Raw genomic sequence first — 27861 nt, forward strand, 5'->3', positions numbered from 1 at the left:
TGAAGAGACTCGTCCACGGTCTTCCCGAACAAGCTGTCCCTGTTGAAAGACATGTCCAACACCTTCGACTGAACATCCTGGTGGAAATTCGTAGCCCTCTGCCAGCCTTGCCGGTGAAGGCGTGGTCCGATGCCACCTCACCTTCCTGTAGGATCTTCAAAGCTTCCGCCCGCTTGTCAGAAAGGAAGTGGAGGGGAGCGATCTTGAACCAGAGCTCCCTGTCGTAACGTGCCACAATGGCGAGGGCTTTGGCGGCCTTTATGGTAGTCTCTGCCGACGTGATCACTCTTTGCCCCATGGCATCCAACTTCTTCCCCTCACTGTCTGGGGTGGAGGGGGAGGAGACCCGCCAAGAGGAGCCCAAAGATTTCTTCTGGGCTGCCACCTAAACGACAGAGTCCCGAGACGGTTGGGACCGCAAGCACTTGGGTGCAGAGTCCGGCACCCTGTATTTCTTCTCATAATGGTCCCTCTTCGCCGGGGCCGAGGAAGGGTTCTTCATGAGGGACAACCCCTCGTCCCAAATGTCAACCAAGAGCTGGATCGAAAGTACTGTCTTCCTCTTCCGTGCCAGGATCTGTGTCATCCCTTTGGGGGGGGGGGGATGACACAGATCCTGGCACGGAAGAGGGTGGCAAGGAGGCGACAGGTCAATTCTTCTTGGATGGTGGTTCCCCTGATGGTACTAGCGCCGCGGGAGGGGCGTTGGTGCAAGAGGGATCCCCGTCTGGATCTCGGCGCATAGGGTATGCAGACCAGCGAGAATGTCCATAGAGTTATCTCCAGGTGGTTGCTGAGGTGGCTGTGGCGACGGAGGAGAGGGCGTTTGCGGCTTAGGCTGGTCCTTCAAGCCCTCAACGATGCGCTGCTCGTTGGTCTCGTCGTCACCCTAGTCGGGACACCTGAGGAGATATCCGTCCCCTGGAGGGCTACCGTGCACCCCCCTTCTCTGCGACCAAGGGAAACGAAATGATGGGCATCATCTTCTCCGGTGTCTTTTCGATGCGCTGAAAAGAGGACTCCCTCTTGGCAGGCAGGGCTACTCTTGCCTTTGGGGCCGTGCCCTGTGGATCCACCACGGCAGTCTTCACGAGGGACGCCACCACTCCTTCGATGGAAGGTTGGGCCTTTGTCAGATGTACCTGGGCCTTCACAGCCTTGGTCGAGCCTGCAGCCTTCACCTTAGGGGGAGGGTCTGAGCCTTGCTCCCCCCCTTGGCCTTCTCTGGAGGGCCTGTCTGGGTCTTCTCCAAAAGCTTGCCCGGACGGTCTGACTTCCTCTTCTTTGAAGATCCCGAGTGTTGGCTCGTGGTCGACGCCGTTTGGGACGCTGAACTCACCCTGGCAGCCCAGGATCCCATTGCAACGGCGCTCCCGGTGACAGTGGACTTGCAGTGCTTAGCCTTATGTTGGGCCCCCGTGGGAGGAGCGCCCTCAAAGGTTCTTCTGGGCAAGGGAGGCATGCTGCCGGGACTCACCCAGAGCAGGGGCCTTGGCCTGCAGCCACTCGTTGAGGCGCCTGCGCCGATCACTCAGCGTGCAGGGCACCATGTCCTGACAAAAAACAGTCATCCTCCATGTGCGTCGGGTCTGAGAGCAGGCAGTAGAGGCACAGGGAATGTCCGTCATCCAAAAAGATGATCCCGCAGGCCACAGCCTGGGCAGATCTTTAACAGGGGCGCTGAGTCCTTCTCATCTGCCATGTCTACGCGGCGTAGGCCTTGAAGCTTCTGGAATCCTCCAAGAAGTAAACTATGAAATTCGGCCTTGGTGGAGGCAGAAGAATCCGAACGACGGGTCCCCGTTATCTGATGATAGTTCGATGGAGCTGGAGGCTCGATTGACCGAAAAAAGTAAAACTCTTAGAAAAAGCGCAAAACGCAGTCAAAGCCAGAGAGCTAAGCACGAGGACGCCCAACACTTTAACGTGCAGTAAAAATCTGACGATGGCTGACAGGAGGGGCTTAGGTAAAGGGCAGTCATTGGCTGGGGGTAGTATGACCCAGAGACCAGTGATTTGCGGTTAAGAGAAAGGCAGTTCAGAAATTAAACAAACTGATTTTTTCTTTACAGAGGATTCTCAGCCTGACGGGGGAATATTCATGAGCATGAGAATTCATGCCAGACCCCATGCTGGAGAAAAAAGAAAAAGACAAGATAAAAGAATATCCAGGGAACAGCATGTGGTATTGCATGGCCGAAGCCAAACCCAGGAGCAAGGTGAAATCGGCCCTTTTCCATCGACGCGGAAAAGGAGACTGAGGAGTGGCGCTGGTGGGTGGAGTCAGAGGCGCGCATACTCCCAGGGTCGCGCCCCCGCACGCCTCTAAATTTAAAAGTGAAGAAGATTTTTCTGGTGAAAAAGGTTCCGTCTCCCGTCCCTCGCGAGGGACACCCATACAGTATGGAGGAAAGGGGACAGTCATAAGAGTAAGACAGGTTATAAGTGAAAGTGAAACTTTTTAATTTACTGAGGATTCCCGGCCTGACTGGGAATATCCATGAGCATGTGAATCCATGCCAGATCCCGTGATGGAGAACTTTATTTCTCCTCTAAACCAATCACTGTCCACTGCCCACATCCAATGACAGTCCTTTCCCTAAGCCCCGCCACTGGCAGCCATCTTCAGATTTGGCAAGCAAGTAAAGTGGCAGTATGACCAAGAAGAGCTGCAGAGAGGCCAGGGGGAGGGCTTGTCTGTGAATCCATGCTAGGCCCATGCTGGAGAACAATAGTTATAGGTAAGTAACAAACCTTCTCCAGCATGAGGTCTGGAATGGATTCACATGCGCATGAAAAAAAAATACATAGCAGTACAACATTACAACCAATGGAGTTGGCAAGGCTCAACAAAAGCAATTAACACTGGAACAGACTCACCTCAAGCAAACAGGTTGTGAGGCACTGCTTGGCCTACTCTGCACTCCTCCCTGGAATCCCTGTCGATGCAGTAGAACTTCGAACAGGTATTCTTGGACCTCCACGTTACATTTGCAGGGACACACCAGAAAAGAACACCGCCGTCTGAGCGATTGCTCTGGTGGAATGGTCTCTCGGACGGCACGGCAGAGGCCGGTTCGCAAGCCGATACACTGTATGATGCAGCCGGAGAGTCACCTTAAAAATGGAAGCCTTGGGCAAGGCCATCCCATGGTTCACAGGGCCCAAGTTCACTATCAATTGAGAAGTCTTCTGTAAACTCTGTGCATGTTACGTAGAATTTCAAGGAACACGCAAAGTCCAGCGAATGAAAGGTCCTCTCTGCTGGCAATGAAGGTTTCGGGAAGAGACTAGGCAACACCCAGGGCTCTTTGAGGTGGAATTTCGGAAACTTCAGCAAAGAGGGGTGTGTACGCAGTACCAACCACGATTCATGTAAAGTCTGATACGGTTGCTTGCAGGATAGTGCCTGAATCTCACCCACACATCTGGCCGAGGTGATGGGCACAGGGAAAGCTGTTTTCTACAAGAGAAAACGGAGTGGGGCTTGATGCATAGGTTCGAAAGGTGCCCCACGAGCATAGTCAGGACCACATTGGGTTCCCATGCCAGGGCAGGAGCTTTCACCGGCGGGAAAGATCAGAAAAGCCCCTTGAGGAACTCCTTGACTAGTAACAGCAAGGATCTTAGCAGGTATCTGGTGAAGCAGGAGACGGCCGCCAGGTGTACCTTGATTGATGCGTGAGAGTCCACTTTTTACCAAGGACAGCAAGAATGGAAGAATCTGTGGAGCCGTGATCTACAGTAGGGTAATCTTCTGCAACCGGCACAATAAAGCAAAATGCTTCCACTTATGGCCGTAGCACTTTAGAGTTGGTGATGCACTGGCATTGGAGAGGACCTTTCTGCAGTCCGTTGGCACCTCATAACCTCTAAACTCTAAGGCTGCAGGAGCCATGCCCTTAAATTCAGCAATCCTGGCCCGTGATTGATTGCGCCTCCCTCTAGTGGGCAGATCCGGAAGTACCGGCGACTTGACTGGAGGTGACACTGACAGGCTGAGTAGGTCTAGATACCAAATCTGCCTTGGCCACGCGGGGTAGATGAGTATCATCTTGCATCAACACTGACTTTTGAGGACACGTAGCACGAGAAGAAACGGGAAGTAAGCGTACAGAAACTGACCTTCCCACGTGAAGGAGAACGTGTCCGCAAAGCTCCTTGGTTGGTGGAATCTGCTGGCAAACTTCTGGCATTTGGAATTCACCGCTGTGGCAAAAAGCTTGATCAGGGGTCTGCCCCATTTGACGAACAGGCAGTCCACCTGATCCTGACGAAGTTGCCACTTGTGGTGGGAGGGAAGTTGCTGAAGGAGTCTGCAACATTGTTCTTGAAGCCTGCCTGGTAGAGAGACTAGGAACATCCCCTGTCCGATGGTCCAGTGACCAATCCTGAGCTTGGAGAACACTAGGGATAGAGTGCCCCCTTGCTTCCTGATGTAGAACATGGTGGTAGTGTTGTTCTTGAACATCCTCAACACGTTGCCCTGCAGAGAAGACCTGAGGGCGCAGAACACTGCCCATGGCTGCAGGATGTGGATGTGCAGATCCTTCTACTCTGGAAGCCACAGACCTCTGGCATGTAGACATCCAGTGTGAGCCCCCCCCAACCTTGCAGAGAGCCGTACGTGGCGACAGTCTCCTGGTATGTTGGAGTTTGAAATCCTGTCCCATGGGCGATGTGGGAGCACCCTCCTCCCCCACCACTATCGCCCACCGGAACTCCTAATTGAGAGGGATCTTGAATGCAAAACTCCCGGACACTTGTATTCAACGTGCATCCAAGAGTTCCTGTAGGGGTCGCATCTGCAACCTGCAGAGACGGGCGAGGTAGATGCAGGAGCATATCAACAACTTGATGGCCAGCACTGTGGCTGTCTTTGCCAATGATAGTCGCTGCAGTGTCCCATGAATGGTTGCTAGCCTCTCCTCTGAGCGTGAAGCTAGGCAAGTGACCGTGTTGTGTCTGGCGCCAAGGAACAGCACATTCTGCAACGGCGTTAAGCAGGACTTCAGATAGTTTACAGAGAATCCCAGCTCCATCAGTAGTTGGCTGGTCGCCTTTGTGTGCTCGTTGGCCAGTTCACAAAAGTGTGCACGTATCAGCCAGTTGTCCAGGCACAGCTATACGTGTATACCCTGCAGAAGCAGATGGACGACCAATAGGGACAGACATTTTGTAAACACTCTTGTGGGCGATTTCAAGACGAATAGTAGTGCCTTGAACTGGTAGTATTGGCCTTGCACCACGAACCGTAGGAACTTGCAATGCTTCCTGTGGATTGGGACATGGAAGTACTCGTCCTCTAGTTCCAACGACGTCAAGAAATCCACCTTCTCCATTTGGCCGAGCACATGCTGCAAGGTAACCATGCAGAAATTTTGCGACTTCAGGTACTTATTTAGATGGAGCAGGTCCAGGATGGGTCTCCAACCCCACCAGTCTTCTTTCTTAACAGAAAGGATCAGAAAAAAAGACTCCGTAGCAATGGTGCCGTTGGGGAAAGAGCTCCATCACCCCTTTCCATAACATGGCACAAACCTGAGCTGAGTAATGTGCTGCTCCTGATGGGGAACCTGTGTAATACATGGGCATCCGTGCTGGAACTCCAAGTTGCGTCTGAGCGAGAGCATTCAGTACCCATCTGACGGTGGTGATGATCTTCCACTCGCTGACTAACCTAGTCAGCCGGCCTCCCACTGGGGTGCACGAGTGGGGGCCCGACATCTTGGCCAGTGCAGGCCCCTGTGGGCGATGCCGATGCTGGCCTCTGCTACCATAGGCCTGGGAGCGACCCCTATAGGCTTCCTGGGTGGAGGGTATGGGAGATTGCCTGTATGTTGTGAGGAAGCCCTTGGATGATCTGTTCGATATTCCCCCTATAAGAGCGAAAAAATGATACGCGATGCTGCTGAAGAGTGCCAAGGGAATGTGCCGTCTCCGTATCAGTCTTTATGGCTTGAAGGGATTCGTCGACCGTCTTCCCGATCAGATTTTGGCAGTTGAAGGGCATGTCCAGCACCTTAGCATGAACGTCCTAACAATAAAATAGTGGCCTTCAACAATTCCACCCGACGAAGGCAGACTCAGTTTCGAATCTGCCAAAAACCTGTGTCAGGGATGTCCACTACCACCATAATGGCATGGTCCTATGTGTTAGGGAGAATTCTCATAAAAGGCTGATTTCCCGTACCTAATGAGTCCCTCAGCAGCTTTGCTGGATTTCTAGGATTTATTTTTTTCACCTGGTAAGAGTGCGAGTCTTTTTCCCACTCTTACATGTGTTTTGCTGTGTGTGTTTTCACTTGTGTGATCTTGGGCACTGGAGCCTCACCTACTCCATGGCCTTATTTTTTCGTGTGTTACACAGCACCTTCAGTGCAGTGACACAGGGTTGTCTTTGAGACTTACCCCTGACTCCATTTTCTGGGGCTCACTACTGTCCCCCAGAAAATGTAAAGTTGGCATTAACTTTATTTTAGTCACTTTAAACCACAGACCCAATACACCCCATCTTACATGGAGTATTGGAAAGGGTCAATTCTTATGCCTTTTTGTCTGTGTCTCTTGGAGCATTGTTTCGCTCCCTTTACACTAAGACTTGGCTGGTGGCCGTAGTAACTACCCTATTTTTCTTACCACGGTTATCTTATATAAACCTGGTATTGTTTTAGGCTATTATATTAGCCTCAAACATAAACCCGCTTGACTATTTTTTTACGGTTCCGGCTGGGTTTATTCGCCATTTCTTTTTGTAAATGTCTTTCTCATGTTTTACTCTGCGCGCCAAACCATGTTTGAGCCCTTTGTTCTCCGTCTTTTTGCAGGCTTCTGCACAGAAGCCCTCCTCAAGGCGCCTGAAAGTCTGGGTAGACAGGATGTGAGGAAGGGGTCTTGGGACCCCTGCCATGGGTTCCCTTGGTAACCCAAGTCGCATTCCTGTTTGATTGGCCGAGTGACTATTCTTGCCAGGCCAGCCACCCTGCTGTGTGATTGACAGCCAGGCGGTATGAATGGGGGGAAAACTGCATAAAAAGCAGGTCGCTGGGACTGGAAAGGCAGAGTCGCCACTGGAACGAAAGAACCAACGAAGAGCTGACAGAAGAGGACCCCTACAACGACTGAACCGCCCGGTGAAGCCCTGCTGAAGGTCTGAATCTTCAGAATCGGACGACAGAAGATCCTCCAGGAAACTTCTTCCCTTGTGCTGGTGGGACCAACCAGTTCACCCAACTGCAAGCCAGGACCCCTCCTCTGGTCGAATTCGCTGTACAGAGCTACAGTGGGCTTGATAGTTAGGAAGGTCGGACCCTTGGGTTTTAAGGAGCGCACCTTTTATTCGTTGCTTTGCTCTGCTGCTGGTTTCTTCCCTGGGTAGTGCAGGAACCTCCAGTCTTCCTACTTGTCCGTCCGACAGTCGCTTCAGGAACCGTGAGCCTGCAGGAACTACCAGGAACGTCCACCTCAGCTACAGCTGCCTCTCCGTTTTAAGGTACTGTGCAAATCCGGTTGTTCGTTTCGTTCAGCCGCGGTGAAAGTGTTTGAAATCTTTCGACAAACCAGGGGGGCTTGTCCTTCTCTTCTTTTTGAACTAACTTTTCTGCCAACCAACCTCATCCGGAATTCATGGCACGAACTTTACTGCAAACTACCCTGAACTGTATGATCTTGAGCAAAAGACTTTTGACCCATTGACTTTGGCCCCAAGCCTTTTCTGCCTGAATCTAGCACTGCAGTTCATATTGCCCTGAGTACTTATCTGTTGGAGTGGTTCAATTTATATTAACTTTGTTTTTCCCTCCCTTTTAAATTGCTTGAGTGCCATTTTGCTCCCACTTCATTTTGTGAGCTTAACTTGTCTGGAATTTAAGGGAAGTGGTGTATTAAGAGTGTGATTTTTAAACTGCTTATAATAGTGTAATGTTATACAACTGAAGAGTGAAATAAATGTATATTCTTTTACTTAAAAACCTTGAGTCAGTGTTTGCCTGAATCATAATTGCTGTCCTTTGTGTAACTATCTGGTACTGCTCACTTACTCTTGAGATAAGTCTGGCTGCTCAGCCATCGCTACCACTTTAACTGTGTAGTGCAGGCTTGTACCAAAGGTGAATTTGTACTGTCACTTGTAGTCTAAATTGTGTGTGGTGTTCCCAAAGGGTACTGCATATAATTCTGCCTAACACTATGCCACCTCCCCTTCCTGAAAGAGGGCCAGAGCTTCCATATTCTTGTTGGGGAGGAATTCCAGGACCGGGAGTAGCTTGTACAAAATCTCCTGGTCGTATCAAGCCAAAATACCCAGAGCATTGGCGCCTTGATCTTGGATGTCACTGTGTAAATGACTCTTCAGCATGGTGTCCATCTTCTTCACCTTATCCGGTGGAACTGGTGAAGCTGGGTTAGCCAAACGTTTCCTTGCGGCAGCCAACACTACAGAGTCCGCCGACAGTTGTGACCTCAAGCACTTGGGTGCAGAGTCTGGCACTCTGCATTTCCTATTCAACCTGTTTAGTTTGGTTGGAGCTGTGCATGGGTTCTTCATGAGGGCTAGGCCTTCCTCCCAAATGTCATCCAAAAAGGGTACCCCCATGATAGTCTTCCTCTAGGACTTTCGTTACTGATACAAGAAGCCATTTTGCTTGGTTTCCTCGGGCACCAGCTGGAACAGCTCGGAGGCCCTGGAGATGGAGTGGAATTATCCAACCTCGCCAGGTGGAGACACGATGAGGGGCATCCAGAGTCAGTGATAAATTGTCTGCTGGAATGAAGTCCTCACCTTTGTCAGTTTCCATGGCCATCTCTGTACCAGTGTGTGTATCTGGGACCGCAGGTGGAGTCGGGTCACGACGTGTTGGAAGAGGCTGATGTGGCGAGGCGTCATCTGACGCCTCCTCTCCTTAGAGGAGGCTAATCAGAGGCCTGTAGCACCACAGGTGTCAGTGATGGGGGGCAACCTCTGCTGGATCTTCATCACTAGGGTGTGGAAAGTCAACAGAATGTCCATGGATATGTCCCTCAGCTGTGGAGGCAACGATGGATCGTTACACCCTGTGCCACCGTTGTCCTCGTGGAGCATATGGATGAACTCTTGGTCTTCGTCCGTGGATGAGATGTACATTGATTGAATGCCGACCTTGGAGGGCTGTTTTGGGGCCTCTGCGCCGCCCGCACCCCCCTTTTCCTCCCTGAGGGTTTTGAACAGGGATCTGGACCAGCGTCTCCCCGCAGACCCCCAGTCTGTCTGCTCCATAGCTTTTAAATGCATCTGTGTTTTACTACTGCAGCACACAGCTCATTATTGGCAATGTTGCTGGGAATCCTTAGGACCCTCCTTTAAGCTTCTTTTTCTATATCCTCAAGTAACTACCATTCTTAAGCTTAGCATCCCTCCCAAAACACTATAGTCTGAGAGATTGGCACACACCACCTTCAGTATCCGCCTTCTATTTGCTACCATAACATTTTCATCACAGACAATCCCCTAGTTATGGCTGGCGGCAGTAGACATGTTCTACCAACTATTGTGTATTTCTTATACCACAGGCTATACAAAGCCCCCTATGAACTGCCTTTAGCTAGGGTTGCATTGTTTGGACTAAAGATTTGCCAGGTGAAGAAACGGTCTCTAGATCCTTGAACTAAGCTCATGTTGCACTAACCACTTATTTTCCTCCCTTTAAGTGACTGTGTTTGCAGAGTAAGGAACAAGTTACTTACCTGTAACTGTTGTTCTCCAGCATGGGTCTGGCATGGATTCACATGCTCATGAATATTCCCCGTCAGGCCGGGAATCCTCGGTATAGAAAAGAAATCAGTATCAGTTTCGTTTCTGATCTGTCTTTCTTAGTAGTAACCAATCACTGGTCTCTGGGTCATACTGCCCCCAGCCAATGACTGCCCTCTCCCTAAGCACCGCCTCCGGCAGCCATCCTCAGATTTGGTAGCACGTAAAGTGGCAATATGACCAAGTGAAGAGCCGCAGAGGGGTAGGCGGGAGGGTTCTCATGTGAATCCATGCCAGACCCATGCTGGAGAACAACAGTTACAGGTAAGTAACTTGTTCCTTCTCCAGCATGGGGTCTGGCATGGATTCACATGCTCATGAATAAGAGAATACATAGCAGTACACACATGCACAACCACGGAAGGTGGCAACAGGCTCAACATTAAGCAATACAACAACTCAACATTAAGCAACTCTTACCTCCTCACCAGGCTCACCTTAGGCGAACAGGTTGCGCAGCACTGCTTAGCCGACCCTAGACTCCTCCCTGGAGTACCGATCGATGCAGTAGAATCTTGTGAAGGTGTGCGTCGACTTCCACGTCGCAGCCCTGCTGATGTACAGCAGGGGCACACCCGACAGGAACGCCGTGGTAGCAGCAATCGCTCTGGTCGAATGGGCTCTCGGAAGGCCGGGCAGCTGTCGGTTTGCCAACCGGTGACAGTGCATGATGCAGCCGGAGAGCCATCTGGAAATGGAAGTCTTCGAGAGAGCCTTCCCTTGATTCACAGTCCCAAAGTTCACAAACAGCTGTGACGTCTTCCGAAAACTCTTCGTGCGGTCCACGTAGAACTTCAGCGTTCTGGCTACATCCAGCGAGTGCAAAGTCCTCTCGGCCGGCGACGAAGGCGACGGGAAGAAAACTGGCAACACCAAGGGTTCGTTGAGGTGGAAGTCCGACGGCACCTTGAGCATAAAGGAGGGGGTGCGTCCTCAGCACCACCCTCCTGTCATGAAAAGTCAAGTATGGAGGCTTGCAAGATAGGGCCTGGATCTCTCCCACTCGTCGTGCGGAGGTGATGGCCACGAGGAAAGCTATCTTCCATGACAGGAACTTCAAAGGCGCCGAATGCATAGGCTCGAATGGGCTTGGTCAGCACCACTTCAAGTTCCCACGCCGGGGCAGGAGCCTTCACCGGTGGGAATGATCGGAATAGTCCCTTCATGAATTCTTTCACCAGGCGATGAGACCACAAGGACGCCCGACCCGTCGTCCTGGTATATCGGGAGATTGCAGCCAGATGTATTTTTAACCTCTTCCATTTATGTCCGTAGCACTTGAGAGTTGAGGACGCCCTGACCTTTGCAAGAACCTCTCTGCAGTCGGCCGGGATGTCGTACCCTCCAAACTCTAGTGCTGCAGGAGCCAGGCCTGCAAGTTCAGCGACTCCGGGTTGTGGTGAAGAATGGTGCCTCCTTCTCTGGAGAGAAGGTCTGCGTCCGACAGCAGCTTGACTGGTGGGGACGTTGACAAGTCCAGAAGGTCTGGGAACCAAATCTGTCTCGGCCACGCCGGTGCAACGAGAATCATCCTGCACCAGGACCTCTTGAGCTGGTTGATGAGCCGGAGCAGCAACGGCAGCGGAGGGAACGCATAAAGAAATAGGCCGTCCCAGGGGAACGAGAAAGCATCGCCCATGTTTCTCGGATAGGGGAATCTGCTGGCGAACCTCCGGCACTTGGAATTAGTCGCAGTCGCGAAGAGATCGATTTGGGGTTCGCCCCATCGTCGGAAGAGTCGATCCACTTTATCCTGGCGTAATTCCCACTCGTGGCACGAGCGCAGCTCCCTGCTGAGTGAGTCGGCGATCATGTTTTTTATTCCTGCCAGATGAAGAGGCACCAGAAACATCCCTTGGGCGGCGGCCCAATGCCACAGATCCGGGGCATCCTTGGATAGGGCCGGGGAGGTAGAACATTGTGGCGGTGTTGTCGGTGAAGATCCTCACCACCTTGCCCTTGAGTGACGGAAGAAAGGACCTGAGGGCCCAGAACACCGCGCAGAGCTCCAAGATGTTGATGTGGAGAGACTTCTCCTCCGGGAGCCAAAGGCCTCTCGCGTGAAGATCTCCGGAGTTTGCTCCGCAACCTTCCAGGGAGGCGTCCGTCGTCGCCGTCACCTGGTGAGCTGGGGTATGAAAGTCCGTGCCCGCCGACAAATGGGAGCGGGTACCCCACCACCGGATCGCCTGACGGAACATCTCGTTGAGGGATCCTGTCCCCGAAGCTGCCCGTCGACTGGATCCAGCGGGCGTCGAGGAACTCCTGTAAGGGTCTCATCCGAAGCCTGCAAAGGCGCACCAGATAAATGCAGGAGGACATCATCCCGAGGAGGGACTTGATAAATCGTACCCTGGCCACGTCCGTGGCCAGCAGACGCTGCACCGTGCCAAGAATGGTCCTGGTCCTTTCCTCCGACGGCGAGGCCAGCTGCGCCACTGTCGAGCTTGGCTCCCAGAAACAGGGCGACTTGCGACGGAACCAGGTGGGATTTTGGAAAGTTGATGGAGAATCCCAGGTCTGTGAGCAACTGGACGGTCTTCGCAGTGTGCTCCACGGCGAGCTCCCTTGTCCTTGCCCAGATGAGCCAGTCGTCCAGGTAGGGGTAGACGTGGATCCCCTGTAGGCGCAGCCGCGCCGCCACCGGTGCGAGGCACTTGGTGAACACCCTGGGTGCCGACTTCAATCCGAAAGGGAGGGCCTTGAACTGGTAGTGCCGCCCTTGGACCACGAACCTGAGGAACGTTCGGTGTCTTTTTAGGATGGGGAAGTACGCATCCTCCAAGTCCAATGACGACAGGAAATCGCCCTCCTCCAGCTGTCCCAGCACATGCTGGAGGGTGACCATACGTAACTTCTGTGCCTTGATGTACTTGTTCAGTCGTCGTAGGTCCAGGATGGGGCGCCATCCTCCTTTCTTCTTTCTTACGAGGAAGTACCTTGAGTAAACTCCGGAGCCCCGAAGCCTCTTTGGGACGAGCTCGATGGACCCTTCTTGAGCATCGCCCTTACTTCCAACAGTAGTTGAGGGACGTGATTTTCCTTCCTGGCCACGGGTGGAACGCGAGGGCACTTCTAAAACTCGAGGGCGTGCCCTTGGGACAGGGCGTCCAGCACCCAACGGTCGGAGGAGATGGACTCCCACACGCTGACTAACCTCGCCAGCCGGCCTCCCACTGGGGTACTACGGCGGGGGCCCGACCCCACGGTCAGTTCAATCTTATTTGGAGGCCTCTTTGACCTCCTTGTCGACGACGGGCACCACCTGACTTGCCGCGTCCCCTGTAGGCTTCCTGGGACAAAGGTCTTGCTGCTTAGCGGTAAGTGGAGGAGCCACTGCCGGGTCCCTTGGAGGCACCTTGTCTGCCTCCTGAGCTCCGAAAGGACGGCCGTCGTTGTTGGAGCACTCCCAGTGCCCGGGCAGTCTCTGTGTCTGTCTTGATGGCCTGAAGGGACTCATGAACAGCCTTTCCAAACAGGTTGTTCCCGTCGAAGGGCATGTCCAGAACCTTGGTTTGTACGTCCTGGCGGAAATCCGTGGCCTTGAGCCATCCTCGTCGTCTCAAGCAAACGCCGTTGCCCAACTGATGGAAACCGGTGTCGGCGATGTCCGTCGCCACTGTGATTGCGTGGTCCGAAGCAATCTCCCCTCCTGCAGGATTTCAAGGGCCTCAGCCCTTTTGGCGTCCGGAAGGAAGTGTAACAGAGGGGCGATTTTGAACCACAACTCCGTCGTAGCGGGCTAAGATAGCAAGGGCGTTGGCCGCCTTGATAGTCGTCGCTGCGGATGAGATGATCCGTCGTCCCATCGTGTCCAACTTCCTGCCCTCGCCGTCCGGCGGGGAAGTTGATGTCGAGGCCGATGCCCCCCTAGCTTTCTTCTTTGCTGCCACTGAGACGACTGAATCCGGGGGTAGGTTGTGCCCGAAGGCACAAGGGGGCAGATTCGGGGACCCGGTACTTCTTCTCGTACCGGTCCCTCTTTGCCGGCGCCATGACAGGGTTCTTGAGGAGGGCGAGCCCCTCATCCCAGATGTCATCAAGAAGCGGTACGGCGAGGACCATCTTCCTTTTAGCCTCGCGCCATTGGTAAAGGAACCCTTCTTTCTTCTTTTCTTCTGGGCAGAACTGAAAAAGCTCCGATGCCCTGGAAATCATGGCATGAAAGGATCCAATCTCGTCGGGCGGGGACGCCCGAGCAGGGGGGGACGGGGGACACGTCCCGTCATCGCCCCCGTCGTCATCTGTACCTGTCGTAGCCGTGTCCGTGCCTGTATCCTCCCTGTGGGTAGTAGACCGGGGGGAAGGCAGAGCAGGCCGTAGAGGTGGGAGAGGTGGGGTAGGATGCGTCCTCTTATGCGGTGGACTCTCCGAAGGTCCTGGCTCCAGTTCCCCCGTCGGGTCTGGCTCAGGTACCTCCGTCGGGGGAAGGGGCAACCTTGTCCTTATCTCCGAGCATAAGGACTGAATCGCAGACAAAATGGCAGCCGAGGTGTCCTGCGGCGCCGGAAACGAAGAGCACGAGGGCTCTTGAGGAGCCTTGTCGGCGACACCATCGCTCTCGTCGCCCTCGTCGGGATCCCTCCCGATGGGCTGGGCCTCTTCCACGACTTCGATGAGCTCTTCTTCAGAGGTCGTGTCCGTATCCACGATGGCCACCAGCCCCTCCCCCACCTTTTCCAACGAGGACTTTGTCGGGGTCTTCTCAATGGGCCTGAAAGACTCCCTCCGCGGTGGCAGGGAGACTCTGGGTCCTGAGCGCCTCCACTGGTTTAGCCTCCACAGGCTGAGCCAGGGCCGCGGCGACATCCTCAATCGAGGTCTTAGCAGGGCGAATTAAGGCCATAGCCACCTTCTGGACGCCTGGGGCCTTCACCTTGGGGGGAGGGTCTGAGTCTCGCTCCCCCTCTGCCGGAATCTTCGAGATCGACCGGGGCCTCGCCAGAAGCTTCGCCGGGTTCTCAGACTTCCTCTTACCCGAGCCAGAGCGTTGGCTCGTGGTTGATGGCGCCGGGGAGGATGTGCCCTGCCTGGCAGCCAAGGAGCCCGACTGGGCGGTGCTTAGCCTTTTGTTGGGCCCCCGTCGCCGGGGCACCCTCACAGGACTTAGAAGACCGCTCCGACTTCTTTTTCTTCTTCTCGCCTGACGGGCTCTTCCCTTCCAGCCAGTTGGCGAGACGGAGGTGGCGATCCTTCATGGTCCGCTCCGACGTGTTCCCACGAAACGCACAGTCCTTCTCCTTGTGCGTCTTGTCCTCATGGAGACAGAGGCATAACGAATGCTCGTCCTCCTTGAAAACATTCTGAAGCTGGCATCCAGGGCAGGTCCTGAACAGCTTCTCGGGCGTCGAGCTTCCTTTCTCCCGAATCCTCCAAAAGCGTAACTCGATGGAATTTTCACCGTTGAGGGGCGTAGAAAACTCTGAAACGGATCCCTGTTGATCGGATGTAGAAACGGTGGAGCTTGAGGCTGTATTTAACCGCAAAATGAGAAAAATCTCCTGAAAAAGCGCGAAAAAGCAGCAAAAGCTTGAGAACTACAGCACGAGGACTCCCAACACTTGAACGTGCGGTAAAAATCTGAGGATGGCTGCCGGAGGCGGGGCTTAGGGAGAGGGCAGTCATTGGCTGCGGGCAGTATGACCCTGAGACCAGTGATTGGTTACTACTAAGAAAGACAGATCAGAAACGAAACTGATACTGATTTTTTTTTTCTATACCGAGGATTACCGGACTGACGACGGGGAATATTCATGAGCATGTAAATCCAGACCCCATGCTGGAGAAATGCATTAACGTATGATTTGTTGAAAAATCGCATGAGTGCGCCATTACTAATAATACAATAACCATGTCCTTTCCCTTTCCAAGTTGCTTCAAATGTAATCGACAACAAACACAAAAGTGAAGTACCCTTTGAAGTGTATTATCTAGTATTTTTAAGTGTTCAACCGTAAACGTTTGAAGTATTTAAAGCAATTCTGGTGTAAATATAATATATATCTTTTATATACATGTGTGCAAATTCTTCTTTGTTGTGCCTGTCTAGCTAAGATTCAGAGTACTTACCTACAGCTCACATCTTCCTCTTAATTTAATCCTTACTGCTCTGCCACACTACCAAAGTTCCCGAGGTAGTACAGACTGATACTAAGAGTTGGGTATCTACTAACCACTGGGCTAGCTGACTAAAGTCTTACTGCCAGTAGGACATTAGGAAAACTCCAACTCTTAGTATAATCCTGCATAATTTGGTGGCGTGGACAGAGCAGTCAGGCTTGTCATAGGAGGGAGAGAGGGCTGCAGGAAAGTACAAAGAATTTACAGCATACATATAGTTAAAAACAAACACTTCCACCCAGAATAATTGAAAAAAAATGTTTTTTTTTTTTTTTTAATTCAAGTAGGGCAAGAAAATAATTGGGCAAAGAAAGTACTATGTCATAAATCTAAAACACCGCATCAAAACCCAACAAACTGCTTACGGTATGTAAACCAAAGCATACACCTTATTTAGAAGAACATCAGTAATTCGAGGGTAGCTCAATCTAATGTAACACATTTAGAATAGCAAGCACCCATTTATGGGGAGTAACACCACATTAGTTATTTTTACATTACTACAAGTAATTCAATGGCAGTAGACCCTAATGGTCATAACCTTTAGTGTTATTCAATAGCAATAGTACAACAGTTATAGCAACAGTATTGCACACCTTGCAACAATTGTAACCTATTCTACTTTAAGAATGGATACAGTTAAAATTAGATTGCTTTTCAGAACAGTTCAAAGCTGGTAATGTAACATACCTTTCAGAATAGTGTAACAATTCTAGGATCAGTATCAACACAGAACTACATTTAGTATAACTTATGTTATACAAGAGGAGTAACAATGATGTGGTAATAAACAATTACAGTTGTATCAATTTTCTGATATGTGAAACACAGACTAAGGCAAGCAATAACTCCATACACTATTTTAGAATTACCACAAAGCAGCTCAAGGTAAGCAAAACCTCAGTAAAAACTATTTATTTTTAAAATGGTCTAAAACGGATCAGCAAAAGTAAAACCCAATAATACACATTTAGAATGGCGCACAGCTATTCTAGGTGAGTAAGACCCCAGTTGGCGAACGTTAACAATTATACTATTCCGGATATAATCAAGTGAAAACTGTTACTTTTTGGAAGTGTAAAATATCAACACTTATTCCTACTAACAGAAGTGTTAAACACAATTCACAGGCAAGTAAAGTAATATCCTATACTTTTGAGAATGGCAGAACACATTCACAGGTAAGTAAGAACGTTCGTAAATTATCACATTTCACAGATACAGTTACCAAAGCAACTAATTTATAAGCAAGTACTTTAAAACTTCTATTTCAAGGCAAAGGCCCATACCCTTTAAGTACTTTTCAATTCTTGTAGCATTAGTGTTCTCAATGGCAGAGGGTGACACTAGTGGCCAACATTAGGTAGGTCAGGATAGGCACAGGATAAGTCCGAGTTCCAAAGGATAATTCTTCAAACAATTAAGTACAGACTTCAGAGTTAGCAGAAAGGGTCCAGGGACTTCACAGAAGACACCCCAGATGCGTTCTAGCGTTAGGCCTGGGCGAACTCCCAAACATACTATCAGGCAGAAACCTGTGCAGTTCCCTTAGGGAATACTGCAAAAGATTTAGGACTACAGGTGTTAGCAGTAAACCCACTTGGTAGCAGTCTGTACCACCCAGATTTACCTGGTAGCTGTGGCTGAGCAGTCAGACTTCTCTCAAGAAGAGTTAGGCAGTATGCAAAGTATACACAATAGGCACTCAGACACACCAATACAAGCAAACACGGACCATAGCTTTGGTATCAAAGTATCCAATTATTTATTTAAAAACACTGTTTGAAACACTCCAGCACTCTTGTTGTAAAATATTCTAAACACAGTTACTATTGTAATTTATACACCCCTTTTTCCTTATCAGATAAGTCTTAGTAAAACACCACTTATTTTCATACAGAGGTGAGCGCTTGACTAGATAGCACTCCAATAAGTTTGTGAAAAAGGGAGGGAAAAAGACAGAATATGGAAAGGTACACCACTCTAAGATTCAGGAACAGTGTTAGCAAGGCAGAAGAGCAGTGAAAAGCTGGGCCCACTCTTAGAGAGAGCAGAGCACAAATGCGCCCAAGATCACAGTTACACTACGCTTAGAAAGTCTTGCAGAGAGTTCAAAAAGAGTTTAGAGAGGCTTAGGAAAGTTTAGCCAGGGTGTCCCAGGCTAACCCAGGTTCGAAAGCCGGGGGCTAAATCTACCCCGTACAGCCGATGGCTGTAACACTCACCTGACTCCCACGGGGGCGCTGGCCTGGTTTGCGATGCTGTGACCTCGTCTAAGGTGATGCGCAGGGTTTGGAAGACGGACTGGACCGGGCCCCAGATCTGGCTTGTCTGACTCGCAGAAGTATCCTTCTGTAGGTGAGAATAGGGGGTTAACTGTCTGTGGGGTAATGCAATCGGCCTCCCACTTACCCCTCTCACCCTCCTCAAAACCCTTCTGTGCTTCCCCGTAGCGTCTCACCTTAGGGTCTGGAAGGACGAGCTCTCCATCCTGCTTCTGATGCAGGGGCGTGTTGGTATCCAGTTACGTCACTGGATTTTCGGATGGGTGAGAACCAAACTTGCTTGGCTTCCAGGTAAGTTTTTTCTATAAGTGGTTCCCCTTGTGTCCATGCATTAATGTTCTAATGCTAGTGTCTTTTTCCCCATAGGGGCCGGGGTACGGAATGCCGGGGAACAGGCACCGACCCGAGGTGAGCGGTGAAATCCTTGTGGAAATCAGGTAAGTCTTTAATGAGTGTTTTGGTAATGTCTTTTCATTCACTCATTAACGCTGATGTCTTTTTCCCCTTAGGGGCCGGGGTCCGTAAATGCCTGGATGCGGCGCGGACCCAAAATGAAAAGGGAATGACCCAACAGGTAAGTCTTGGCATGGAGTTTTAGCTTCCCTTTTCCCTTCTCTCTCTCACCTTTGTTCTTGTCTTTTTCTCCCTAGGCGCGGGGGCGCGACTGCGAATCCGGATGGTCGCTGCTGAACATGGAGGCGCCCTGTAAAGGGCGAGTAGAATGCGGCGCTGCAGCGATCGATGCGATGTGCTTTTAAAAATAAATGTCTTCTTTTTCAGGATCGTCGGCGAAATGTCTCTGGGATGCAGATTTAGCAGGTGAGGTCTTTTCCTTCTTCTGTTCCTTTGTTCCCTTCCTTTGCAGGTGATTCAGGATGCTGGCAGGTGTGGCAGAAGTCAAGATGCAGGAGCAGACACGGTGAGCGTCCAGCTGCTAGATGCAGAACAACGCGAAGCACGTGTGGCTGATCGGGTGTGGTTTAAATAGCCTTGGAAGAAGTTCCTAGAATGTGTCCTTCCTCCAATCAGGTATGTATCCTTCCCCGACCACGCCCGGGTGGTAAATGAGTCCCACAGGTAAAGTAGTTCCTTTCAGGCCTCAAGGAGGCCGGGGTTCTGCAGCATGGTCTGCATCAGGTAAGTGCACCCAAACACTTTCATAATGATCCTGGCGCCTATGGCGCCAGGACTGACATTTTCTATGAGCCTGGCGCCATAGGCGCCAGGACGCTGTCCAAAGGGCCCCTATAAGGGGTTGCTGGGACCTTCCCCGGGGACTTGATGTCCGCTTTCGGGGACGCAGGGCCTGAGCCGGCTCCCCGGGAGCGGGCATCGTGACAGCAGCAAGGGAAGCCAGGCGGGACACGGTACCTTAAGTGGGAAGGATCCTCCAGCGGTGGCAGTTGTTCCTGGCAGTGGGTGCAAGTCGCGTCGTCGTCCAGGGGAAGAGAAGATCTTGACTTGGAGGAAAGATGAAGGTTGTTGCACTGCCAGGGAAGAAACCAGCCGCTGAGTTTTCTGGTTAAAGGTGGTACCTTTTATTCGCGGTCGTGGTAAAACGTGGTATCCCAGTTGCCGGGGTGCTTGGCACAGGCAAGGCGGTCACGAGGTACGTCGGGAAGGCGAAAAGACGGTGAAACTGGTTATCCCCCACCAGTCAAAGGAAGAAGACTCTCCGGCGGGAGATCTCCTCTGTCGTTGGGAAAAGTGGTGAGACGGTCCAGCAGGGCTCCACCGGTGGTGTCGTCGTGGCAGGTCGGCTCAACTTCTCCCTCGTCGGATTCTTAGGTCCTGTGGCGACTTCTGAAGTTCCAGTCCCCAAAGCCCTGCTTTTATGCAGAAAACCCCCATTCACTCAGCCTAGCTGTCACTCAAACATGCTAAGTGGTGAGCCGGCCGGCTCACCACTTGGGCCAATCAGGACGGAGTGCGACTTGAGTTGCCTAGGCAACTCAGTCCAGGGTGCCTAAATCCCCCTCCACAGTACCCCAGAGTGGCACCACTTTGGAGGGCTTCTGTGGAGAAGCCTGCCAAAAAGTGGAACAGAGGGCTCGACTTGGGTTGGAGTCACAGAAGAGAACACAAACGCCATTTTAGAATCAAGTTTTGGCAAAAAATACCAATCGGCGAATTATATTAATTAAATAAACCGGCGGTATGTTCGAGGCTACCGTAAATAATTAAATAAAGATAGTACCCTAAAACAATGGGAAATCCCGTAGGAAAATATTCGCGGTTGAATATAAAAAGTAGTATCCACTGCCACCAGCCAAAACTCGATCAGGGGGAACGGAGACGTGCCCCCTCGACTAACAGACCCTGGGGCAATTGAATTGCCCCAGCCAGTACGTCCACAATATGATGGTTTGTACTGGTTCTGTTCAGAATTTAAGACTAGTAAAGTCAATGGTGAATTTACATGGCCTGGGAGACAGTCAGTCCCAGGGTATGGAGTCTATACAGGGGGATCACTATGACACCCCTGTGTTACTGCACTGAGGGTGCGGTGTAACATCACAAAAACACATGAAGCCCTATGGAGTAAAAGACCCCATAGCCCATTAAACACATCTAGATTCAAAGATACGCACTCAAATCATGTCCAAGAGTGAGGGTAAAAGAGTCTCACTCTTGGCAGGAGAAAAAAATAAACCCCAAAAATCCAGCAAAGCTGCTGGGGGACTCACTAGGTTAGGAAATTCAGCCTAAACAGAGAATTCTCCCTAACACATACCAATCACCCCAAAAGCTACAAAAGATTCGCACAAGACTTAAAGTATTACCAAAGCAAACAAAGTACCTCCGCTGAGAAGAGGAGCTTGGAGTCGGACGCCTTCAGGATGCAGCAGCACAAGACCCGGACCCTTGGTTCTTGGTCGGTGTGACTGAAGAAAGGAGACTAAGGACATTTGCAGCAGTTGCCAGAACATGCTTCTGACATAAGTTTCTTCAAGGATTCTAACGTCTCTAGTTTTGGCACCCTTTTACAAGTGACTGAAGAACTTTCACTGCTGATCGAGTTCTCCTTTCTAATCTGGTCCAGCACTCTGGTATGGGGACTTCAAGGACTCAAATCATGCTTCCGCAAGAAAATTGGATTTAGAATACACTGCACTGCATACAGGCTCGAGATCCCCAGGTATTGGCAGCTTGCAGCCCAGCAAGTTCACAGCATGTTGAGGGATGGCCCGTTTTACAGGTCTTCTGAAGACTAGCTAGTATCACTAGCCTCTTGGGTAGAAGTAGTCTTCGGGACTCCCAGGTCTCTTGGAAGGAAGGGTCAAAGCAAGTTCTGGTTACACAGCAGGCTCTCCTGGCACAGGAAACAGTTTCACAGTGTTTCTTCCTCTTCCGATTCTGATCCAGTGGTCTACTGCCTCGTAAGCTTCCAGAATCGGAAATGTATACTGGAACCCAGCTAATCAACAAGTATGCAACATTTAAACCTGGGGGGTGGCTTTCCCTTCAGAACAGCCAGCCCCCCAGGTCAATCTGGTTCCATGCAAGCATGCCAGAAGACAAAGGGCAGCAGATTTTCAGACTCCTCCCCCATTTTCTGTCTTCAAAGGCACCCTGGAGTTGAAACAACGTTTTCCAGCCGAAATACAAAAATCAAAACAGGGCCTCCCCCATCTAGGACAGCAGTAGGACCAAGAAACAGCAAGCACACTAAAAATGGTGAATAAAGAAAGGAGCCACCATTCTGGCAGAATGGTGACAATCCTGTGCATTACCGCAGCTGATTTAATAGCATGCGACTAAAAAAAGTCATAAAAGTATGCCCACTGCCACCAACCATAATAGTAAGCTTGTCACAGTAACAGAAAGGGGATACAATGCATTTACCCAGCAATCCACATAAGGTGGGGGTGGGCTGGTCTCACAAAATAAAGTGTAAAGGGGATGCAAATCCCACTCTACTCTTGGGAACAGTAGTTCACACAAGGAAAGCCAGAGAAAATAAAAAGTGAAGGCCAAAGGACAACCAAGCAACACTGCACAGAAAGTGCTGGGTGCTGCAACAACAACATGTAGATGCCCAAAATGTTTATTAAAAAGGATAGCTTCAAAAATACACTATGGAAAGGCTATAAGTATGACACCCATTAAAAGAGTAAAACAAAGGTTGAATGGGGAGATGGATTCCCACTCACTCAGGAACAAGTAACAATTATCCATAGGTCCAGCAAAAAAGTTCTGGGGTCTCACACGTGAGGGGGATTTAGCATAAAAATGAAAGTTTTACCCAACACTGCCATAGGAAAAACAGGTGCCAGAAACAAAGTTTGAGGCCTTCCAGCACTGGTAACCCAAAAAGGTGAACCAGTGCTCACAAAACACCAAAGGAATGCAGACGGAGAGCGAGGTTGAGAAAATCACCTTCAAATTAAAACACATTCAAAGACTTGCCTTCAAATTGAAAGACATAAATCAGCAGTAGTGCTGAGGCTCAATGGAAGTAATAGGAAGATTTGCAAATAGAAAAACATCCATAACAGTCATCAACCAGAGAACCAAGTAAATCCTAAGGAAATTTGAATAGTGCTATAGGCCGGATTTAACAAATAATTATCAATTTGATGCAAAATAAAAGGCATACCTAAAGGATTAGAAAATGGTTAAAATAACTCAAAAACTAACTTAGCAGTCACACTACATCAAAAGGAGACTGAAAAAAGGAAAATAAAGAATGTATTCTAAAGAAAGTGCAAAGAAATGTGCTCCTTCTAAATGTGTATGCGTCCACTGCATCCAGAAGAACAGACTAAAAATGGGTGTACAATCTCTGGTGGGGTGGAGCATGGCAGAGACGGCTACTTTGTGCTCTTGGAAACACAGGTTTAACAACACTAGGGTCGATATATACATCCTTTTTCTAAAATAGAGGACATAACCGGTGAATTAAAAAAACTCCCAAATTTGCACAGATACAGGGATATTTTGAATTCCATACCTTCTCCATTGTGTGCTGCAGAGTACAGGGATCCTCAATGATGTGGCGGAAGAGCAATGTCACCAGTGGTGTGAAGCCATTGAAGCCTGAACTCTGGGTCAGATTCAGGATCATGCGGGTGCTCTTCAGCTCAGCAAACATAATGGCATACTTGTGGTCTCGAGTCAAGCGTAGGCAGAGTCGAAGCGTGGCATGCAGGGTGTCCGGATCAACAGGAACACCCAACATGCTGACGCACGAGCGAATAAGGATAGTCACCATTTCATCAGACAGCCCTTGGATCACAATGTCACTCACTTTGACCTCTTCAGCAGGCTCCTTCTTCTCAACATTAGATTCCTCTTGAGATGGGGTGGATTCTAAGACTACATGAGAAGAGAAGAGGAGGTTGTGCGTTATAGCATGCTTGCTAGATTTTCTTTGCACTATCCCCCTATAGAACGCTAACTAAATGTAATTAGTGATCCATCATAGATACAAATGATCAATAAACATTTGAAAACAATGTAACAAACACCAAACACACACACATCATTTGACAAACTGTTCCCTTTTAAAGGCAATTATAAAACGCTAAATACAAACAAAGGCTCACTTTGGAAAACAGAACCCAGTGTGCCAGCCAGAGTTAACTCAACATGCCCAACAGAAGCACCTGGTTACTTTGATTATCCTGAATTCTTTGCTGAACTTTTTTCATTCAGTCCTCATTCAAGGACTCACTAAGGGTGGCACTCTTAAGTGTGCCAGTGTGAGATCTAAACATCTGAGAAGGGAAGTACCAAAAGGTACATGTTTTCACAGGCCATCTGCCTTCCTGTTTACCTGTGTACGGCTTTAACCTAAAGGAGAAAACCCGGTTTCTCACCAAAAGGAATCACCAGACATTTCTAGAGTGGTAGCTGTGGCAGAGCAGTCAGACGTAACTGAAGTGAGGCAGAGAAATAAGGTGAACCCACAAGTTAAGCAAAGAAAGTACTCCACACAGAAATACTGCACAAACACAAAAGTACAACTAGAATTTCTATTGGGTAAAATAGGTCACTATATGTTAGGGGAGTTTTCGTAAAGTCTACCTGGAGGTGATACTCTTATAATCAACTATCCCTTGGTATAAAGCCCACTCTTAGTACAAGTTTTTAATACTCAAAGGTTTGGTAGAATAGCAGAGCTGCCAGGCTTATCCTATGAGGAGGAAGTGTGCTGTAGGTCAGTACAGAGAATCCAGTAAATACTTTAGTCCAAAGAACCTCACACACTTAGAAATAGTAAAATATATTTTATTTTATATACACAAGGTAAGGTAAGTAAATACTATTAGACTAACCAACTCAAATAGAAAACATACCTACCATTGGAATGCCCTTCCCACTCACCTAAGAATGATAGAGTCCCACCAAGCATTCTGCAAAGCAATCAAAACTAAGCTCTTTGGTTAAATTGTACGGATCTGCTACTAATGTTGTAATTAGTACTGCGATGCATAATATACTACAAGTTCTGCTGTGTAAAATGTAATGATGTATTTAACTACGCACTTCACCTGTCACCAATGAAGTCACCTACTATCAATGTACCTGTACCTAAGAGACCACCTTGGTCATATGTCACCACTAATTCAAAATGTTTACAAATCTCATGCAACAGCGCCTCGATACCTCTGGGCTGTAAGTGCGCTATACGAATGCAAATAAATAAATAAGCAACTTTTTTTCAGGTTAATACTTAGCTAGTAGTGGTTTGTGCCAGCAATGAGCACAGTACAATGACAGTTCAACTGCTTCAATAGAAGTGGTTTGTGCCTGCACTGAACACAGTAAAATGACTGTAATGAAAGTCCCACTGCTTAAATAGTATAGGCTTGCACCGGCAATGAACAAAATCAATGACAGTTCAGTTGTAAGGAGGAAAAAGGGTTATTCAATACCAATATCAGCAATCTATACTTTAGTAAGACTTCAAGGATTCTAACACTTCATTCCCTAAGTAGTTTGTGTTCTCCAAAGTCAGTTGAGGAGGGGTGCAAAAGTCATGTTACAGCATAAAAAGCAAATGTTCCTCAGGATACTTAGTTACTTTTAAGTAATATGCTTTTTTTTATTGAATGTTATAGTTTGTTACAAACTTTTCACTCATTTTTTAAACTATTTTCCATTCATTATATTTAGTCATGTTATAGGTAATCCTAAAAATTAAAATGATGTCAAATAGTGCAAGTCCTGGGTTTCTTTTCAAATTTATGGACAAGTTTTGGCTTCCATAATTGAATTGTTAGCAGCCTGTCATTCCCAGATATAATTAAGGACCATCACTTCTCTGGTTCTAATTGTATGGTTCTTTTTGCTAGCATTCCGCAGAACAAAAGTCTTTTCCCCTGGAGCGCAGTACAGTCCATTACCAGATGTCATAGAGATTAAACCGGATTAGTTTCCGGACAGAATCTACAGAAGATTAAGTTTGCTGGTAGTTGTGGGTTTTAACCAGAATTTCTCTTATAGGGAGAAAGTTCAAACCTAATCTCATAAATATGTCTGACGAGTTTTCCTGGGAAGATTGTGGAAGTTGGTTAAGTGAACGTGTATCTAGTTCACTTTTCAAGGTGAGTTGATACGTGGATTTCTGGTCTTGAGTTTGAATCAAATAGTTTCTTAATATTCGGAGCTTAGCTTTTTGTGGTCGGTTGATCAGCATATCAGAAGATATATCTTCTTGTTTTTCATTGTCTGCATGCAAGTTTCCTTCCAAATCTTTAGCACTGTGGCTTTAGATGTGATGTTTTTCTGGCGCAGGAGTACTATTCCTGGAATATCCTCTTTTGCTATTGTTTTCCTATACAGCATCAGAGTTTTCCAATTCGTATAGCAGTTTCCAATGATTGCAACGCCAATTCAAACCTTATTAGTGGCATTGGGAAAGTTGGTGCTAAAGCTAAGATTTTCCTCCAATGAGCCCTTCTAGGTGTACCCACCATTCTTACGCATGGTTTCAGCACCATATGTTCGTATTGCCATGATCTATCTGCCTATAAAAGGCAACTACTGGTTTCAGCAAAAATTCCCTGCATTTCAGGTGCAGAATTCTGCGTTGTCGGGCTAATGAGGGGCTTTTTCTTTTTGCCTCTGTCCATTCTTTTTCAATGGGTAATTGATTTATCAGGATTCCTAGGTATTTAAATGTGCTGACCGTTTCCACTTTATACCCATTGAAGAAAATTACTAAATGGCGTCTTGTTCATATTCGGGTATGTTGAGTGTCATCATTGTTGTTTTTTTCACATTGATTGTCAAATCATTAGATGTTACATAAGCTTCCAGTCGTTCCATTCGTTGCTGTAAACCGACTTGTGTTTGGTCCAGAATCACCAAGTCATCCGCGTACTTGTTGAGTCTTGGAGGATTGACCTTTTCGGTTGTTTGTATATCTTGGAAATCTGAAATGAATAGGTCAAATAATGTCGCAGCTAGCGGACAACCTTGCTTTAGTCCGTTCCATGTTGGTATATTCAGAGTTACGTGGCCTTGCTAAGATAATCTGATTTTTATTGATTTATGTGTGTATAATGCTTTGATTGGCTGTAGGATGTTGCTACGGCAGTTTCAGGTTTCTAATTTGTCTCAAAGCTTTGTTCTATTAATCAAATCAAAAGCGAGCTGAAGGTCAATAAAAGTCACATGAGTCGTCTTTTCTTTCGCTGCTTCAAACTTCAAGATGTTTAAGAAACGTAGATTCACCTTGGTCCCAACATTCTTAACAAAGCCTGTGTCTGGGGTCACATTTTCCTGCCGCTTTTGCCCAAATGATCAATCTTTTTAATAAGGAAGACGTGAAGACTTTGCCCATCGGGTCAAGCAACGCTATCGGGCAATAATTGGCTGGATTTTTCCTATCACCCTGTAAGTAGATTGGAATCGGGACTGGTATTCTCTATGTTGATGGAATAGGTCTCATTCTGATTATCTCAAACAATTTGGTGCATATCTCTGCCCAAAACTCTGGTTTTTGTCTAAAGATTTCATTGCTTAGACCATCAAGGCCAGGGGCACGAGATGGGATTAGCAGTTTCAAATGTTGTTGGATATCGTCATCCTGCCACAATATTATCCATTTATCTGTTTCAGTATTCTCGGTTTCTTCAGACTGTCCCAGACGTTTTTGATAAAGTGTTGAGGTATACAAATTCCAATTGTTTTCAGTAACGTCTTAAGTCTGCTTAGTTTGTATTCCGGCTTTCCTTTTTAATATAGTCCACAGATTTCTGGAATTTTGATTACGGAGGGCTCTTAACATCTCTGCATAGTTTTGTAACATTGTCACCTTTGCTGATTTATTCCAGTTCTTATATCCTTGTTTCAATTGTTGTATTGTTTTCACTCTTTTACGTAAATTTTCTTTGCTTGTTTAATATTTCTCCATAATTAAATTCTTTTCTTTTATCTGTTTATTTTATTTGTGAGTATGAATCTATCATTGTTTGCAGGTTGTCTTGCTTCTATTCTCAAACGGTTTCAAAAGTCAGCCGTATTCCAATTTTTCTATATCTTGGAGTGTTGTCATGCAAAATGTTTTGGTGAGTTCACCAGCTTGCTCATCTGATATTCTTAGGAGGTTCATGCCATTGTTCAGATCCAATATCGGGAGGTGTAATTTCAGTAATTCAATGGTTATGTCACTTGATTCCTATTTTGTTGTGGTCACTATTATTGGAACTCTTATTC

The 27861-nt window shown here is 48.4% G+C and overlaps 1 protein-coding gene across 5 annotated transcripts in view; it reads right to left on the reverse strand.

Moving 5' to 3' along the window:
* The window catches only part of HUWE1 (HECT, UBA and WWE domain containing E3 ubiquitin protein ligase 1), a 2445223-nt gene that overhangs the window by 1241215 nt on the left and 1176147 nt on the right, over positions 1-27861 (reverse strand). For all 5 annotated transcript variants that reach the window (XM_069645305.1, XM_069645304.1, XM_069645303.1 and 2 more), the window contains exon 41: positions 23147-23511. In XM_069645305.1, coding sequence (XP_069501406.1) covers positions 23147-23511 — 365 coding nt within the window. The remainder of the gene's footprint in view (positions 1-23146; positions 23512-27861) is intronic.

The sequence above is a fragment of the Ambystoma mexicanum genome, chromosome 2p (genome assembly GCF_040938575.1).
Source record: "Ambystoma mexicanum isolate Mex_15411 chromosome 2p, UKY_AmexF1_1, whole genome shotgun sequence".
In the NCBI taxonomy this organism is placed as follows: Eukaryota; Metazoa; Chordata; class Amphibia; order Caudata; family Ambystomatidae; genus Ambystoma; species Ambystoma mexicanum.